At 38.6% G+C, this 18,048-nt stretch overlaps 2 protein-coding genes across 10 annotated transcripts in view; one reads left to right on the top strand and one right to left on the bottom strand.

Annotated features, from left to right (window-relative positions):
• Nucleotides 1–6,017, top strand: part of lrig1 (leucine-rich repeats and immunoglobulin-like domains 1) — an 89,680-nt gene extending 83,663 nt beyond the window's left edge. Inside the window, exons 15-19 of the mRNA XM_059944280.1 lie at nucleotides 881–1,318; nucleotides 2,722–2,868; nucleotides 4,139–4,282; nucleotides 5,398–5,634; nucleotides 5,836–6,017. Coding sequence (XP_059800263.1) covers nucleotides 881–1,318; nucleotides 2,722–2,868; nucleotides 4,139–4,282; nucleotides 5,398–5,634; nucleotides 5,836–6,017 — 1,148 coding nt within the window. The remainder of the gene's footprint in view (nucleotides 1–880; nucleotides 1,319–2,721; nucleotides 2,869–4,138; nucleotides 4,283–5,397; nucleotides 5,635–5,835) is intronic.
• A 1,318-nt stretch (nucleotides 6,018–7,335) lies between these two features.
• slc25a26 (solute carrier family 25 member 26) overlaps nucleotides 7,336–18,048 on the bottom strand; it is a 252,743-nt gene continuing 242,030 nt past the window's right edge. For 4 of the 9 annotated variants that reach the window (XR_009506807.1, XR_009506804.1, XR_009506808.1 and 1 more), the window contains 2 exons: nucleotides 14,402–15,342; nucleotides 7,362–7,475 (listed from right to left, as the gene is read on the bottom strand). Coding sequence is in view for 2 of the 9 variants with exons in the window: in XM_059944281.1 (XP_059800264.1) it covers nucleotides 7,379–7,475 (97 nt within the window). In the remaining 7 variants the exon portion in view is untranslated. Of the gene's footprint in view, nucleotides 7,476–14,401; nucleotides 15,343–18,048 lie in introns of those variants that run through there. The other 5 variants (XM_059944281.1, XM_059944285.1, XR_009506805.1 and 2 more) reach the window with 4 other exon arrangements.

Genomic DNA, 18,048 nt, shown 5'->3' with positions numbered 1-18,048 from the left:
TCCTGGGATTTTCATGTTCATGCACAAGTCTCCAGAGTTAACAGGGAATGGTGCAAAAAGTAAAAAGTATCCAGTGAGTGGCAGTTCTGTTAGCAAAAACACCTTGTTAATGAGAGAGGTCAAAGGAGAATGGCCATTCTGATTCAAGCTGACAACTCAGATAGGCACATGTTACAACAGTGGTGTGCAGAAGACTACAAACATACACTCAGTGGCCACTATTCGGTACCGTACGTAACAGAGACGTAAGATTGCAGATACTGGAATTCAGAGCAACAAGTACTTTGAGGAATTCATTGGGTCATGCAGCATTTGTGGGAATAAAGGAACTGATGTTTTGGGTCAAACCCTACATCAGGTCTTTTCCTTCCACAGATGCTACTTAATTTACTGAGTTCCTACTGCAGATTGTTTGTCGCTTCAGTTATAGCATTTGTGATTGAATTTACATGCTTTAGAAAAATTGAACCAATTGGACATGGTACTGTTATCAAAAACTAGTCAATAACAGTTTTTGTGTTAACTCAGATTAACTGTTCGCCAATTTTAAAGAATGCGAAATGTAAGATTGCAAAGTTAGCACCATGCCAAGAATGCTTGTAAACTATACCATTTACATTTTTTTGTCTTTTTTTGAGTTATTAAAAATAGCATGGGGGTCTTTCCTGACACTTCAACTTTTAAAATGGTCTTTGAAACTTTCCTTTCTGCCTGGTATTAAAAATGTTGCATTTTGCAATTGAGGACATTTGGATTCCTTGGGTGGAAGCTTTAGCATAATTTGATAAATAACATCCATATTATTTATGGGCTTTTCTGTTTAGAATTAATGTATGAGAGTGAAGTTCAACTTGACTTACAGATTTGTACTTTTTTTTAGAAACTCCTTCATTGATTTATCCCCTTGAAGATCAAACAGTGGTTATTGGTGAAACTATTGCTCTGCAATGCATGGCATCAGGAAGCCCATCTCCACGAATAACCTGGTTAAAAGGGGATGAGCCCCTTGTGGTTACAAAGAGGCATCACTTCACACCTGGAAACCAACTGCTAATCATACGAAATGTGGTGTCAGATGATGGGGGAAAATACACATGTGAGATGTCTAATCCACTTGGCACTGAACGAGCTCACAGCCAGCTTAGCATTTTACCATCATCGGCTTGTGTTGTGGGACAAAACAAGCAGGATGGAACAATGACGGTGGGCATTGTCATCATTGCAGTAGTCTGCAGTATTGTAATAACCTCCCTAGTATGGGTGTGCATCATCTACCAGACCAGGAAGAAGAGTGAAGAATACAGTGTAACAAATACAGGTGGGACAACTCAGATAAATGGTATTCATCCAGAAGCATTGATGTACAACAAATTATGCTAAAGTATAACCTATTATTTATACATGAACTCCTGTTGCCAATTTCATGATCCTGGTAAATGCTGCAGCTCTCCATATCCAGTGAATTTTACGTAGTTTTGAGAGTTTGCCTATTGCTAGCAATTATTGGTAAGCATTTTATTGATGTATAATGTCAGACAAATGTACTTGTTCCTATCTAGATATCCATTTTGATTTATTGAATTTATCTGTCCCCCACACATAAAAGCGGTTGACTTTCCAGCTTTTACTGGCACCTTCAACGATCTGTATCTTTGCTACCAAGAGTAGTTAATTACAGTGTTGCATTAAAAATTCTGTAGCATTGTCCCATATCTTGGAATTTAAAATCTAGTTATATTGTGTTGCAGAAAACATAGGATAGTGTTATTACAGCTGAAATAAGTTTTGATTTAATTGCACTGAATTATATCAGTACTAATTTAGCTAGTCTCTAAATTTGGAAGAGGTAGTAGATATCTCATAAGTATTTTAATGCATATGGTTGAGAAAGAATTTTAACTGATGACCTGCTGAAACATTTTATTGTGTCTGAATCATTCATTATTATGAAAAGTTTCTTGGTTAAACTGCTTTCTCAATTTTGAAAAACTGTTTAGTGGTATATGATAAGGTCTATGATAAGGTCACCAAAATTATACCTAATATTCAAAAGCAGGACATATTTCTGTGTCTTGTGGTAACAACTTAAACTGCTCTACCAAACAGTTAAGTCAGTAACCTGTCATCAGAATTCCATTGTTTTACAATTCTTGTTCTCTTTGGACAGTTTAGTTCATAATTTCATTCTTTATATTTTAATAACTTTTCCATAAAGTCATCACCTCGAGCTTTAGCGTACATAGTTGGGAGTCAATCATGGGTCCTTTTTAATAATATCGTTGATTCCAGGCTGTTTTAAGTTGACTTAAGATTCAAAAATTTTAATGTTGACATGGAAATGAAAATCAAAAACCTCCAGCCACTAAACACTGCAGGAAAGAAATTATTGGCTTATAATAGCATTTGCTTGTTTATTCTCCTTTCCAGTTCCAAAGAAAGATCTTCAACCTGAAATACTAACTCTATTTCTCTCTCTACATATATTGCCTGACTTGAAGTGCATCACTGGCATTTTTATTTTAAGTGTACACGCTGGATCATTAATCTTCCATAAGATGTTGATATAATGTTAATTTACTTTTGCCACATTTTGACATGTAATGATTTTTTTTAGAGATTAAATTATAGTAGGTTTGGAATAATATTCAATTGACCTTAAAAATTAAAATATAACCTCATCACTGACATGTCTGTTTTAGCATGCATTTATTCATATTGCAGATGAAACCATCGTACCACCAGATGTACCCAGTTACCTCTCCTCACAAGGGACACTTTCTGAACGTCAGGATACTTCTGTCAGGGTAGATGGGAGTAGCAATTTGCAGCTAGCAGCAACTATTCCTGGTGGACATACAGAGAGCAGTGGTATGACTTTTTAAAAAAAATCTATTATAATCTTTAGCAACACAACACTTTAACACGATATTCTGCAGATTCTGGAAATCCAGAGTAACAGACTCAAAATGAAGGAGGACCACGGCAGGTAGGGCAGCATCCACAAAATAAACAAACAGTCGATGTTTTGGGCCAAGATCCTTCATCACAACTGTTTATTCCTCCCCATAGATGCTGTATGAACAGCTGAATTCCTCCAGCACATGGTCTGTGCTTTATTTTCATTGCGAAATAGTACATGAAGTCAATTGCATAAAAATATTGCAAAATGAATTATTTGTGATAAAACTGTTCTACATTTGATTTCCCCATTTAATTTAGTTTATTCCTATAACCACTGTATTGCTTCTCTAAGTTCCCTGCATTGTAAAAGTAAACTAAAGTGTTTACAACATAACTACTAGGATGTGCTCACTGAATCCCATGTAGTAGAACTCTGATCATCCAGCATACTCAGCTGTTTTGCTGCTCAACTAACATTTTCCAGATTACAGTTCTATTAATGCCCCAATGTTTTTTATAGTTCACTTTAAAGATGTTTCACTATTATGATAAATATCCCAGTAAACCAGTTCAGCTTAATGGGAGAGTAGGAACTGGGACCCTGGTGTTGAAAAGAAAGTGTGGCAAACAATACCTGGTGGGCTTGATACCAAAACGTTGGGAGTTCAAAATGGTCAGTTAATTGATCATCAGAATTCAATTACTATTTGCTAAAAATGGAGAAAAGTATAGGTGAATAAATGATTATACCCCAGTGCATTTTAGGAATTACAAGGCAGTAAAGCACACAAAATGTTGATGTGATGAAGGTTCTTGGCCTGAAACATTGACTACTTATTTTTCTCCATTGATGCTGCTTGATCTGCAGAGTTTCTCCAAGTTTGTTTGTGTTACTCTGGATTTCCAGCATCTACAGAGTGTCTTGTATTTGGTTTGTAACGGTTTGGTTCAACATGTTTAATTACTTGGGTGATTTGAGTTAGGAGTATGCTGGAGTAGTGTAATCTCCTACTTCTATTCATCATAAATATACATTCTGTCATCGAAAGCTGCTGATGCATTGTTTTTTTCTTTTCCACAATTTGATGTTATCAAGCTTATTATCAATAATAGTACCACTTTTAATGAAGACAGGGCTATTTTTCAGGTATGGGTATAAATCTGAATTGTTAACTGAGCACCAGTTTTCCAAATTGGGAAAATATGATTCAAGAATGCTAACAGGCTATTATTGCAGGTGTATGTCGGTCTGATGCTGGAAACTGTGCAGATACGAACAGTCATAATATTCACAATAGGAAAATAAAACATTGTGTTGGATGTAATATAAAAGATGGATGTAAAAATGTGACAGAAGGAAGACTGGGCTCAGAAAAAATAGGTATGTGGCATTTAACTACAGCACCAAAGCATGTAGAAGGTATTTTCTTAACACTTCTCTATAACTTAGTTAAATATTTGGTTAAGGACAGAACTGAGCAAATTTAGAACTGGTTTGTGAAAAATCAGTCAGCTCCAGAGCAAATGAAATTAAAATTTGGTTTAAGTATTAAAGTATGCTAGTTTTGCAGAAAAAAATGTTCTTCATCTGTGAACCATGATGCAGCTTAAGGGTAGGTTAGCTGTGCACAACAACAAAAAAAACACTCCCCGCCCTAGCTCCGGAACACTGGGATAATTTAACTTCTTGCAAATTTGAACTGGCTAAGTGAATGGAATATTCTTAATAAACATAATAATGTCAGATTCAGACAGAATCTATTGAACTATTATTTCCTAGTGCGATGTGTGTATCTCACTTGTATCTGGGTGCAGAATATTTGTTATTCCAGTGTAATCAGAGATTTAATCATGCATTTGTTATAATTATTCCAGGTTGCATTCACTGATAAATATAATTTGTTTTATTTAATACCAAAGCTTTCCAAAACAATATACAGTTTGCTGCTTACAGTAGGATGAAATTGGACTCCTCTGGAATTGGTCCCTGCTCAGTCTGCAATGGAGTATGTAGTTGATTTTACAGTCTGATCTTATCTACAATGGAACTGAAGGGGGATTAAATCTGAATATTCAAATTAAATAAGGCAATTTTTTTTGGTTTAGCACTAGAAGTTTTCACCTTTCCCCTGAATTATAATTTGTTCCATTACTTGCAGATTGATCAGAAGTAAAAATTCAAAAATATATTTGTATTGTTCATCTTATGAATGTACCAATAGTTCTGTGCTATTGTAAAATTCTCAGAGGAAGTGTACTTATTTCATATAAAGCAGATTTGTATTGATGAGTCCTATCCAATGCATATTGTATTAACTGTTGTGACAACCAATTACCTGGTTCTGGTTATGATTTTTCTCAAAATTGAACCATTATGACTATATTTTTGACAGCCTAATCAAGTTATACAGCAGTTTAAAATCTATCTACAATATTGTATTGTTCTATTTGATAGAATCTCTGTACTAATAGATTTGCTTGCTATTCAACCCTTAGTTTGCATGGAACAGTTTGACAATGCTAGCACCTACCCAAAGGAATTGGAAACCTCAAGCTCTTATAGAAGTGTGGATTGCTGTCCTGAAGATGCAAAAGCACGGAATAGAATCAGTGCAGAACTTTTAAATCATTATCCATGCAATGGGACTTTGAGTAGTATGAAAGAGAGGGAAAAGCCTATTTATCCTAGCAATCACGATAGGATGACATCACAGCCTCAAACCCTAGCAAAAGGTAAGATTTGGTTTTCATTTAAGCGTAACAAGCAGTTATAGTTCCACCTTGAAAGTTTATTTGTAGTAACTAAATACCTAATTAGCTTTCTGGGAATAAAATGCAAAATTGATTCGTGTCTCCACAAGATTTAGGTTTATCTTGATAATTCAATACTTAATCAGTTTCATCAGGTCTAAAACTATAAACGTCTTTTTTCAGATATGCCTTCTCGATCTGTGCAGTTAACTCAAGAACTTCACAATCCTGTACATTTTCCATCTCTGGAGGCCTTGGACAATTCAGCATTGTTGTGTGAGAAACCTCGGACTTTATTGCACAGTGACACTGAAATTGGCATTAAACAGACTTTGCTATTTAATGGACAGTTACCACATTCTTGATACTTTGCCTGAAAAGCAGAATTGCAGACAAATGCAAACTTGCAACTGTGCACTGAAATATTTTGTCAGCTTTTTGTTACTACCTCACCTTCTTTAGCTTACCTCGCCAAGATGAAGAGATGTGGCAGGATGCAGCTTGTATAGGGGAAAAGGCCTATTCGAGCATTCTTTTATTGTGTATATATATATATTTTTAAGCTTCCTTGAGAAGAGTTGGTAGCTCAGCAGTTTACTTGCTTCTGAAGCATGTAAATGCATGGAAAAATGTATAAAGGAATGTTTTGTTTAATATGTTTGTATATAAGAGTTTCATATGCATCTTTTACAGAAGATATTTTAAACGTATTTAGTGCATGAATAACATGATTTTTTTTAGAATTTTTTGAAAATTTCTCCGATTTGGTTGCTGTTGTAAAAGTTTGTAATACCTTCTGGTGCCTTATTACAAGAGATTATAATGAAAGTAACATTGATAGGATAAGTCCACTTATCTTTGTCATAAAGGTGAGATGTATTTGTCTACAAAATTCCTGCGAATTGCACAAATTTGATAAGGATTTATCATTGACGTTTTCAAACAGTTTTTTTTATAAAGCTAACACTTCAGTGGTTGTTACAAAGTGTCCTATTGAACCATATTTCAGATATTACAGAAAATCAACCAAAACTATCTGATCACAGGATTCAAAGATATAGAATTTGTATTAGCATTCACCATCAGCCAAGAGGACACTGGATAAGTTGAAAATGCATCTTATAAACTACTTGTCTGGTTCACTTAGTGCTCAGCAGGGATTCCTGACCTGGGGTTTACAGACCTCTTGCGTAATGACATTAGTCCATGGCACTAAAAAATGGTTGGGAACCCTTGTTCAACATGAAAAATTGGGGGACTGTATTGATTACAATAGTATTTAGGATTTAACTAAACACTGCTGCAGCAGTCCAAATTTACAACAGTTTGTTACTTAGAAGCTAGAAAGTTTTAATTAAAAATGAAAAAATTTGGAAACAGATGTTCAATTTTAAGTAGCATGAAGCTTTACAATTCAAAGTCTGATAACATCATATTCTTGCCTATATATTTCCATAATAAAACTGCCTCAGACACCAAGTAAAATGGCTGTCCATCAGTATTTCCTTTTATACATTGCCAGAACAGATACTGCTAAGCTGCTTAATGAAGGCAAATCAAGGAAGTGTTACTTTTCTGCACAAATATTTATTTATACAATTTGCTAAAATATACATATTACAAATGTAAAATATAGAAATGTCTAACAAAATGAAGTGTCTAATAAAAAAATCAATTTATTATATCATTATAATTGTTCAATTATATTACAGTCACATTCCTGATATTATAGAAGCTCTTTGTGGATTTTATCATATGTTCCTAAAAAAATAAAACCTCCAAGACTGATCCATGTAACTCTGGGGATGATACCTGAAAATAAGCTGTGGAAGAGGGGAAAAGAAGTGGTTAGTATTGGAATGGCACATAATGGAAATGAATAGTAAAGTTGTAGTACTCTAAAGCATCTTACGCAATTTTTCAATTGTGTTTATGTGCGAAATCGTAACTTTCATTAAGTTATAAACTCCAAGACCCTAACACTTAGCATCCTTTTGTAGTGCAGAATGTAATACTGATTGTTAAACAATAACATAATGTATTTTTATAATCATCACAGTGGCAAATAGGGTAACAAGGTCCCTCATGAAATATTGTTAGCAGTTACTATTCGGTTATCTGGTTGGAATTGCACTCATGCACTCAAACCCACATACGTAATGAAAGAGGGCAGACAACTGATTTTGCTTTTCTAAAGTAGCACTCTGCTTTTTTAAAAAGCAAGGCTCTCAAGGCCTAAGAGCCTCCACTGGGGCAAGCAAAAAGCACATGCTCTTTTCAAGTTTCTGCCATATTTGTAAAGGCTAAACAAGGACTGGGACTTTATTTATATCCAAAGTTTGCTTCAAGATGCTCATCACATTTAAACATATGAAAACCCAGTTCCAGTGGTAAGATAGTTACATTTATACTACTACTGCTTCAGCCTTCTTGTTTAGTTATGTCATGAGCTATATTCATCAACAATTACTTAAAAATACACTCATTAAATCCTGGACTAATCTTACAGGTCGCAATTGCTGCCATGGTTAGTTCTAAGAGCAATAAATATTTGCTGTTCTTACTGAATGTTTGACCTTGAATTCAGAGTTCAGATTTTCCATAAGCAAATTGAGGAAGTGAATTAATTAAATCTAATGATTTGCAAGCAACCACAATATAAAACCTGACAGCTTGTTTCAGATAGTGGGCTGTTTTAAAAGCACCCAAAGAAACTGATGTACAATTATAAAATGGGAGCTGAGGTAGCTGTGACAACAAAGTGCACTTCACAGGTTAAGCATTTGTACTTAGTGAGGAGGTAAGTGAGTAGTTTGTGGTGCTTTGCTCTTATCATTGGCATTTGGCTTGCATATACCCTTGAAAAAAGATTGCAACATTCATTCTCTTGGGCATTCAAGAGCCAAGCATTGCCTTGGGAACTTTTATTTTAGCCCCCAAGGAAGCTTTGCAAACATCTTTGAATCCTTTCCTATGTCCTGATCATCTTGTCATAATGGAATTTGTAATAGTGTGTATTTCAGGAGTCTTCTATCAACCATGTGAGCATAATTAGGGCCTGAATGGTGGGGTGAGGACACTTCTTTTGGTTTACTTACTCTAGGTGATTTGATGGAGACCATCGATGGTATCCCAACAGTGCTTTGAGATGTCAATGAATCAGAAGTGTACAGGAGGGCCAAGATCACTACCCTTAGATCATGCTTTTATGCCAGCTATGGATTCTTGATTGGAAAAATACTTCTTCAGTTGGTAAAAAATTGAAGGAGATGATGAATCTTATAATCAGTATCTGCCTTAGTTGAGACAGCTGTGAGAAATTAAATTGCTTCACATTTTCCAGGACCTCGTAGACCAGAAAGGAGCAGATTGTTAAAGGACCTTTGTTCTGTAGCTGTGAAATGCATAGCTCAGTTGGAGTGCTTCAGTGAACAGATAATCAAGAAACGTGCTTAACCTCACAAACGTATGTACATAAGTGAAGTCTGCAATTTCCTAGTTGCCCTATACAAGATGTGTTGCACATGCAATGTTTGTCATAGTGAGGGTGTCCTCTTATGCACTGTCTTGCTTGAAACAAAGCAAATTAATAGTTGCCAGTCATTGGTGGGGGGCTAACCATGAAGTTTTCTGTTTGACAAAACAAGGATTATACTCCGTGGCAGGATGAGGACTTTATTAGAACTAGTTTCTCTCCTTGTTGATTAGGGGCTTGCCAGGAAGTTGAAGATACTGGAGGATAAGTCTGTCACACCTGGGGAAATTGGCTAGGGTTTGTCAAACTCAGGAAATTCCTTGTGGCCACACTCTACCCAGGAATGGGTGAGAAGTTTGAAATAATGGTCATATTTTGCTGGTTCAACTCAAGTCACACCAAAGCAACTCATGGATGAGAAAACACCCACAAAGCAGTCACTTCTCCTTGGATCTGTCTTTCTGAGAGGAAAGAGACGAAGATGGAAAAGGGATGAATGACAAAGCTAAGATGGAGGGAAACGGGAAGAGGCAAACATGTACCACTGAAACAGTGATACATATTTTTCATATTAACAGAATAACACAAGAATCCCAATCAGAATTGTCCATTTTATAAGGAAACATACCTCTAAATTGGAAAAAAAATCTATTCAAATTTAGAAATGACTAAAAGAAAATGTGATTCTACTCAGCTAAACACAGTAACATATCAAGTTGATGGTTTCAACTATTTTAAAACAAAGAGTTCAAAATATTTCAATTGCATGCAACCTGCTTCTGGAAAATCATGTGTTATGAAGCAATGTCACTAAAATAGAAGATTCAGCGAGGAGCATTTATCTCCACATCTAGCACAGAATAAAATGATCATAATGTACGTGTCCGCTCTCCACATGGATGTAACAGTTCATGTGGAAGGCATGTGGCTGCCTTCTCAAGGGCAGCTGGAAATAAACAACGTCAACCTTTTTTTAAGCATACCAAAATCCAAAAGATGTTAAATAGCAAAAAAGCTATCGACAACATCAACTTAGCCATAGAGATACAGAACCCAGACTGGCCCTTTGGACCACTGAACTCATTACAAACCATCAGGTACCCATTTCATATAGAAATGGTGCCTAGTGATTGGTAAAGAATTCAGTGGGCCAAAGGGCCTGTCTGGGTTCTGTATCTCTGATCCTATAACTAATTGCTACCACTCATCTACAGGTTAGAGCAATTTATGTTGGCTAACTAACCTAATAATCTGTGCATTTTTTGTGATGTGATAGGAAATGGGAGCTCTGGGAACAGACTCAAATGGTCTCGGAGAATGTACAAACTCTACACATGGGGGGATAGGATTGAACTGGGGCTTACTGGAGCTGAGGAAGCATCTCACTTGCAGCTGTGCAACTATGCTGTCCCTATCAATATCATCCCATCCCATTTTTGACCATTTAATTGACTGTACCATGTGGCATGACAACATATTATTGTACCAGATACTTCCCATCAGTAAAGGATGCTCTTTTAATAGCTTCTATCTGTGATAATTGTTTGTTCAGTACCATAAAAAAGCCTACAAGTATTGCACATAAAATGGTAATCTGATTCATTATTATGTACAGTGAAAAACACATCTTGCATACCGGCCATACAGATTAATTCATTACAATAGTACAACGATGTAGTACAAGGCAAACCAAGAATATGGTGCAGAATACAGTATCAAAGAACAGCAAAAGGGCAGTGCAGGTAAGACACTAAGATACAAGGTCACAAGATAGATTGTGAGGTCAAGTGTTCATCTTACCATACTAGGGAACCATTCAATAGTCTTACAACAGCAGGACAAAAGCTCCTCTGGAGCCCTGATGTTATGTGCTTTCTGGCTTTTGTTTCTTTTGCCCGATGAGAAGGGGAGAAGAGATAATGTGGGAACTTCCATTATGCTGCTTGTTCTAGCGAGGTAGTAAATACGTAGGCAGAGCCTGTGGAGCAGCAATGGTCTTTGTGATCTGTCAAGCTGTGTGCACAACTGCAGTTTCTTGCAGTCAGGGGCAGAGCAGTTGCCATACTAAACTGTAACATTTGGATAGGATGCTTCCTACAGTGAAAAAAAATGGTGAGGTTCAAAGGGGACATGCCAAATTTCTTTATCCTTCATAGGAAGTAGAGGTGGAAGTGCAAACCATTCTCTGGCTACCCTTTCATTTTGAATGAATGTGTCAAATGCCATGGGATTTCATGTAATCCTTTATGCCAAGGATATTTCACAGCTCCTTTTGGCTCTTGTAATTCCCTGTTTTAGTTCTTTCTTGTTTTCTGTACATTCTTTAAGAGTCCTATCTAATTTCAGTTTCCTAAACTTTCTTTTTCTTCTTGACTAAATTTACAGTATCTCTCACCAAATTTCCTGAACCTTTCATCATCACAGGAAGATGCCAGTCCTGAATTCTGATCTTTAAACGACTTGCAAATGTCCCACATATGCAGTAACAGCAGCTCCCAATCTACTCCCTCCAGCTCCTGCCTAATGATGCTGTAATGTATATTTTTCCCCATTTAGCACTCCCCCACCACCCAAAGTGCAGACTTACCTTTACTCATAATTGTTTAAAACCTTAAGGAGTTATGATCACTGCTCCCAAAATGCTCTCCCAGTGAAACTATGAAAACTTGGCCATGTTCATTTCCTATTATGACAATCCTGCTGTTTTTGCATCTTCCCATAATCTTTCTGTACAGTACATCTGTTCTATTTCCTTCTGGCTGTTGGGAGGTTTACAGGAGAACCCCCACATAGTGAAAGCATCTGTCTTATGTCTGCGCTCTACTCCTATTGCCTCATTGGATGAGCATTCCAGTACATCCTCTCTGAGTGCAGTTACTACCTTCTCCTTGATCAGTAATACAACTCCCCAACCTTGTACAGCCATCTCTATTATGCCTGAAATATCAAAGGTGAGAAACATTGAGTTGCCAGTCTTGCTCCTCCCTCAAGCCACTGTGCGTGATAACAGTGTATTTAGTGATAGTCTTTTAAGGTTGAAGTGAATAAACCAACAATGAGTAGAAACTAGTTCTTAGTCAAATGAACATATGGTAAAATTAAAACAGATTTTTATGGGACCAGCTGGAGCTGATATTTATTCATGAAACATTGCATTTTCAGGCAGATAGTTCAATAGTTCATCTGCTTGTTTTGATAGTTGTTTTGGTTTTCAAAAAAATGATATGGAGATGGTAGATGGAAACAGTTTATGGTTTAACTAGATAGTAATTCAGTTGATTACTATAATTATAGCTTTAAGGCACAGCAATTTGTACTAGGCAGAAACTGGTCACATTGTCAAATAGATTTGAACTTAAGTGTGTTAAACTATCCACAGCTTACTTATAGGTTATTCCACATCATGTTACAAATTAGTTCTTCTAGTGTACTAATATGTAATATGAATAATATTAAGAAAGAATAATATGAAGGCAAGTTTGAAGCCTTTCAGATCCATGGTTCAGAATTATGTAGCACAAGATTCGCTGTGCAACCTCTTCCACAGAAACTCAGAAACTAATTTTATTGACTAGGCTGACCTTATTTCATTGTGATCTCTTCAAACTCAGTCATACATCCAAATTTCCCTTTAAAATACTGCCTTTTCTTCAACAACTTATTTTCTAAAGCATTCAGATCTTCAAAAATCCTCAGCATGAATATATTTCTCCTAACTGGTCTTTACTCTCACAGGATTATAGAATTGTAATGGGCTCATTTTTATTTCCCACCCTTCAACAGTCCTTGCTGCCCTTGCCTTTTGGGAATATGTTGGTACCAAACTCTTGCTGTTTCCAAAGATATTAATATTTTCTTTCCCAATCAAGGTTCACCCTTTCCATAACTATCTTGAAATTTACCTGACTTGGCTTGACTTTATTACTTACATCCTTCATGTACGTTTGTACATGAGGAGTAAAAATCTTCATGTTACATCTCTGTCTAAATGTGCAGTGTGCAATTTATAGTAAATAGTATGTACAACAGGACAGCCAATATAGCATAGAAATATAATTGTATCAACGTGAATTAATCAGTCTGATGGCCTGGTGGAAGAAGCCTGTTGGTCCTGGCTTTTATGCTGCGATACCGTTTCCCGGATGTAGCAGCTGGAACAGTTTGTGATGGGAGTGACTCAGGTTCCCAAAGGTCCTTTTTACACACCTGTCTTTGTAAACGTCCTGAATAGTGGGAAGTTCACATCTACAGATGTGTCGAGCTGTCTGCACCACTCTCTCCAGAGTCCTGTGATTGAGAGAAGTACAGTTCCCATATAAGGCAGTAATGCAGCCAGTCAGGATGCTCTCATTTCTGCCCCAGTAAAAAGTTCTTAGGATTTGGGGGCCCGTACTAACCTTCTTGAACCATTTGAGGTGAAAGAGGCACTGCTGTGTACAGTCCACAAGATCCTCAGTGATGCTTATGCTGAGGAACTTAAAGCTGTTCACCTTCTCAACTCCAGATCCATTGATGTCAATAGTAGTTAGCCTGTCTCCATTCCTCCTGTAGTCCACAACCAGCTCCTTTGTTATTGCAACAATGAAGGAGAGTTTGTTTTCTTGACACCACTGTGTCAGGGTGATGAGTTCTTGTTAAGCTACCTCATTATTATTTGAGATTAGACCAATCAGTGTAGTGTCATCAGCAAATTTAATTAGCAGACTGGAGCTGTGGGCGGCAACACAGTCATGGGTATACAGAGAGAAAAGGAAGGGGCTTAGGACATAGCCCTGAGGGGCATCCGTGTTAAGGGTCAGAGGGGCAGAGATGAGGGAGCCCACTGTTACTACCTGCTGACGATCTGACAAGAAGTCCAGGATCTAGCTACACAAGGCAGGGCGAAGGCTGAGATCTCTGAACTTCTCGTCGAGCCTGGAGGCAATTATGGTCTTGAATGCTGAATTGTATTCTAAGAACAGCATTCTGACATAAGCATCTAAATGTGTAAGGATGGTGCGTAGAGCTGTGTCTTTTGTGTCATCTGTCGATTGGTTGTGTCGGTAGGTGAATTGTACGGGGTACAGTTTGGGTGACAGCAAGCTGCAGATGTAGTCCTTGACCAGCCTCTCAAAGAATTTGCTTATTATTGAGGTGAGCGCAACAGGATGCCAGTCGTTGAGACATGTTACCTTGGTCTTTTTAGGTACAGGAACATTGGTGGATGTTTTGAAGTAGGAGGGGCACTCTACACTGGGAGAGGGAGAGATTAAAGATGTCTGTAAACTCACCTACCAGTTGTGCAATGCACATCCCAAGTATTCGCCCTGGGATGCTGTCCAGTCCCACAGCCTTGCGACTGTCTCGTCATGGAAAACACCTGTGTACTTCAGTCTCCGAGATGACCAAGGTGCAGGTTGCATCAGCGGCTCTCCCTGGGGGTTCAGTGTTGGAGGCATCGAATCGAGTGTATAAAAGCATTAGCTCATCTGGGAGAAAATTAGCTATGTTGGAAACTCCAATGTGTTTAGCTTTGAATTCTGCGTTGGTGTGCAGACCTTGCCATAAGCTGCATGTGTTGTTGGGGAGTTGTGTCTGGATCTTGTCCCTGTATTGGCGTTTTGCTACCTTGATGACTTTGCGCGGATTGTAGCTGCATTTCTTGAGTTCCTGTTGGTCACCGGCAATGTAAGCTCTGTGTCGCACAGTAAGTGCTGCTCACACAGAACTGCTGATCAAGAGTTTCTGGTTTGGATAGACCCTGACTGATTTCTGGGAGAGGGACAACATCCTTGGATCACTTTCGGATGAAACTCGTGATCCATTCCGTGAACTCAGAGACATCCTCATCAAGGAAGATGTTCCAGTCCATGTCATCAAAGCAGTCCTGTAGCATGGAGGCCAATTAGTCGGACCAACAGTGGGCGGTTTTAACTATGGCTGCCTCTTGTTTCAGCTTCTGCCTGTATCTCGGCAGCAGCAAGATGGAGGAGTGATCTGATTTTCCAAACGGCGGGCGAAGGAGTGCTTTGTAAGCTTTGCGGAAGGAAGGGTAGCAGTGGTCGAGTATGGTATCTCACCGTGTGCTCACCTGGATATCTTGACAAAACTTTGTAAAGACTAGTCAGTGACACTCTATTAAAGTCACTGGCGACGAAGTAAGCAGCCTCCGGGTAAACAGTCTCCAGGCTGATGATAGTCTTGTACAATTCCTTGAGAGCCAGGTCAGTATCAGCCTGCAGCGGAACATACACAGCTGTGACTATAACAGCTGTGAACTCCTTAGGCAGCTTGAAAGGTCTACATAGCAGCACAATGTACTCCAGAGCCAGGGAACAAAAGGGTATGAGGGCATGCACGTTCCTGGAAGCATACCCCACCCACCTCCTTTTACTCTTCCCAGACAGTCTTTTGACCTGTTCGCCCGGAACAGGGAGAACCCAGACTTGAATGATGGTCACTGCCTCCACGCACACTTCAAACAACTGTAGGCTACATTTCCTATGATTAAGCTTGGTCTCGAACCATGCATCAATCTGGATGTCTAGTAGCATGGCAGTCTCAAAACAAGGGACAACCACTCAGGTCGGAATGAGAAAAATATTCTTCACCCGGAAAACAGCAAGGCTTTAGGCTGAGGAGTCTAGTGTGACTGTGTAGTCTGGTGCATTCAAGCCAGAGATTTGGTTTCACATATTAAAGGATCAGAAGGCTTAGTGCCAGGGAAGAAATACTGAGCTGAAAGATCAGCCATGACCTCAATAAATGACAAAACAGGGATGAGAAGCTGAATGGCTTACTCTTCCTTCTATTTCTTAGGTGCTTAGCCATGGTTGATTCTGCTTTCAAAACCCCTACTGACAGTTCTCATCTCTCAGCCTTGTTTCATGCAGGAAAACCACCATCCTGCATGATCCAATTGCAAAGATCCCCCTTGGCTCAGAATCCTGCTGCACCCTAACACACAGGAGCCTCATATCCTTCCAGACGTTGATAACCTTCCAGAGGTTCCTAGGTGACAAAAATTAGAATTCCAATTCAGGCCTCTCTTGTGTTTTATTTGGGTTCAATGTTACCACCCTACCATTGTACCATATGCCCATTAATGAATCTCAGGATAAGTTTTTTCACCAACCTCTCTCTCTGAATACTACTTCCCACTTTTTAAGAGATATTCATCCCTCACCCCAATGATCCTACCCTTCAGACTGTGCCACTTAATATACATAATCTCTACACATTTCCACCAAAATACAACACTTCACATTTATCTGCATTAAATTGTGCTTGCTGCTTGTCTGCCCATATTGCCATCTTTTCCATGTGCTCCTGCAGATTATCACTATCATCCTCCTTACAGATTACTTACTTACATCTGTATCCAACATGATTTGTATTTAATAGATCTGTGCTGGCTCTTTTTTATAAACTAAGAGTCACAGAGCTCTACAGCACAGAAACAGGCCCTTTGACCTATCTAGTCCATGCTGAATCATTAACCTGCCGAGTCTCATCGACCTGCACCCGGACCATTACCCTCCATACCCCTCCCACCCAAGCACTTATCCAAATTTTTCTTAAATGTTGAAATCGACCCCACATCCACCACTTGCGCTGCCACATCGTTCCACACTCTCACCACCCTATGAGTGAAGTAGTTCCATTTAAGCATTTCATCCTTAAACCATTCAGATCATCAATATCGATGACAAACAACAATGGACCCAGCACTGATCCATGTGGCACACCACTTCAGTCAGAGAGGCAACCATCTACTATCACTCTTAGGCTTCTCCCGTGAAGCCAATGCCTAATCTAATTTATTACCTCATTATGCTGACTCTCCAAGTGACTGAACATTCTTGACCAACCTCCCATGCGGGACCTTGTCAAAGGCATGGCTAGAGTCCATGTAGACAACATCCACTGGCCTACCTTCATCAACCTCTTGGAAACTTACTCAAAAAAATTCTATATGATTGGTTAGATACAACTTGCAATGCACAAAGCCATGATGATTATTCCTAATCAGTCACTGTTTATCATAAGTATTTGGTCCTTAAAATATCTTCTAATAACTTTCCTATTACTGATGTCAGGCTCACCAGCCTACGAGTTCCTGACTTATTTTTAGATCCTTTCTTAAACGACTGAACAACATTAAATATTCTCCAATCTTCCTGCACTCATCCATGGCTAAGGATATTTAAAATATCTCTGCTAGGGTCCCTGCAATTTCTGCACTTGCCTCCCACAGGGTCTGAGGGAATATCCTGTCAGGCCCTGGGGATTTATCCACGCTTAGTTGCTTCAAGACAGCAAACACCTCCTCCTCTATAATCTGTACAGGGCCCATGACCTCGCTGCTGCTCTGTGTCCATCCCCCGAGTAAATATTCCGTATAAGATCTCCCATTTCATTCGGCCCCACACATAGATTACCACTGATCTTTCAGAGGACCAAATTTGCCCCTTGCTATTTAGTTGCTCTTAATTTATCTGTAGAAGCCCTTAGCTCTTACACTTCATCTGCTCGAGCAACCTCATGTCTTCTTTTAGCCCTCCTGATTTCCTTCTTAAGTGTTCTCTTGCATTTCTGGTATTCCTCAAGTACCTCATTTGTTGCTGCCTGCCTATACCTGCTATGCACCACTTCCTTTTTCTTAACCAAAGTACTCAATATCTCTTGAAAACCAAGGTTCTCTAAACCTGTTACCCTTGCCTTTTATTCTGACAGGAACATACAAACGTTGTACGCTCGAAATTTCACTTTTGAAGGCCTCCTGCTTACCAAGTACACTTTTGCAGAAGACATGTCCTAATTCCACACTTGACAGACCCTGTCTCCACAACAAGCCCACCATCTGTTTTGGCACTCTGGTTTCTATGCCCCTTGAACTCTAGTTTAAACCTCCCCCTCCCCCATCCAGCTTGGTTATTAGT

This window comes from Hypanus sabinus, chromosome 19, assembly GCF_030144855.1.
Source record: "Hypanus sabinus isolate sHypSab1 chromosome 19, sHypSab1.hap1, whole genome shotgun sequence".
Lineage (NCBI taxonomy): Eukaryota > Metazoa > Chordata > Chondrichthyes > Myliobatiformes > Dasyatidae > Hypanus > Hypanus sabinus.
This window is presented reverse-complemented; position numbering and strand designations above follow the sequence as displayed.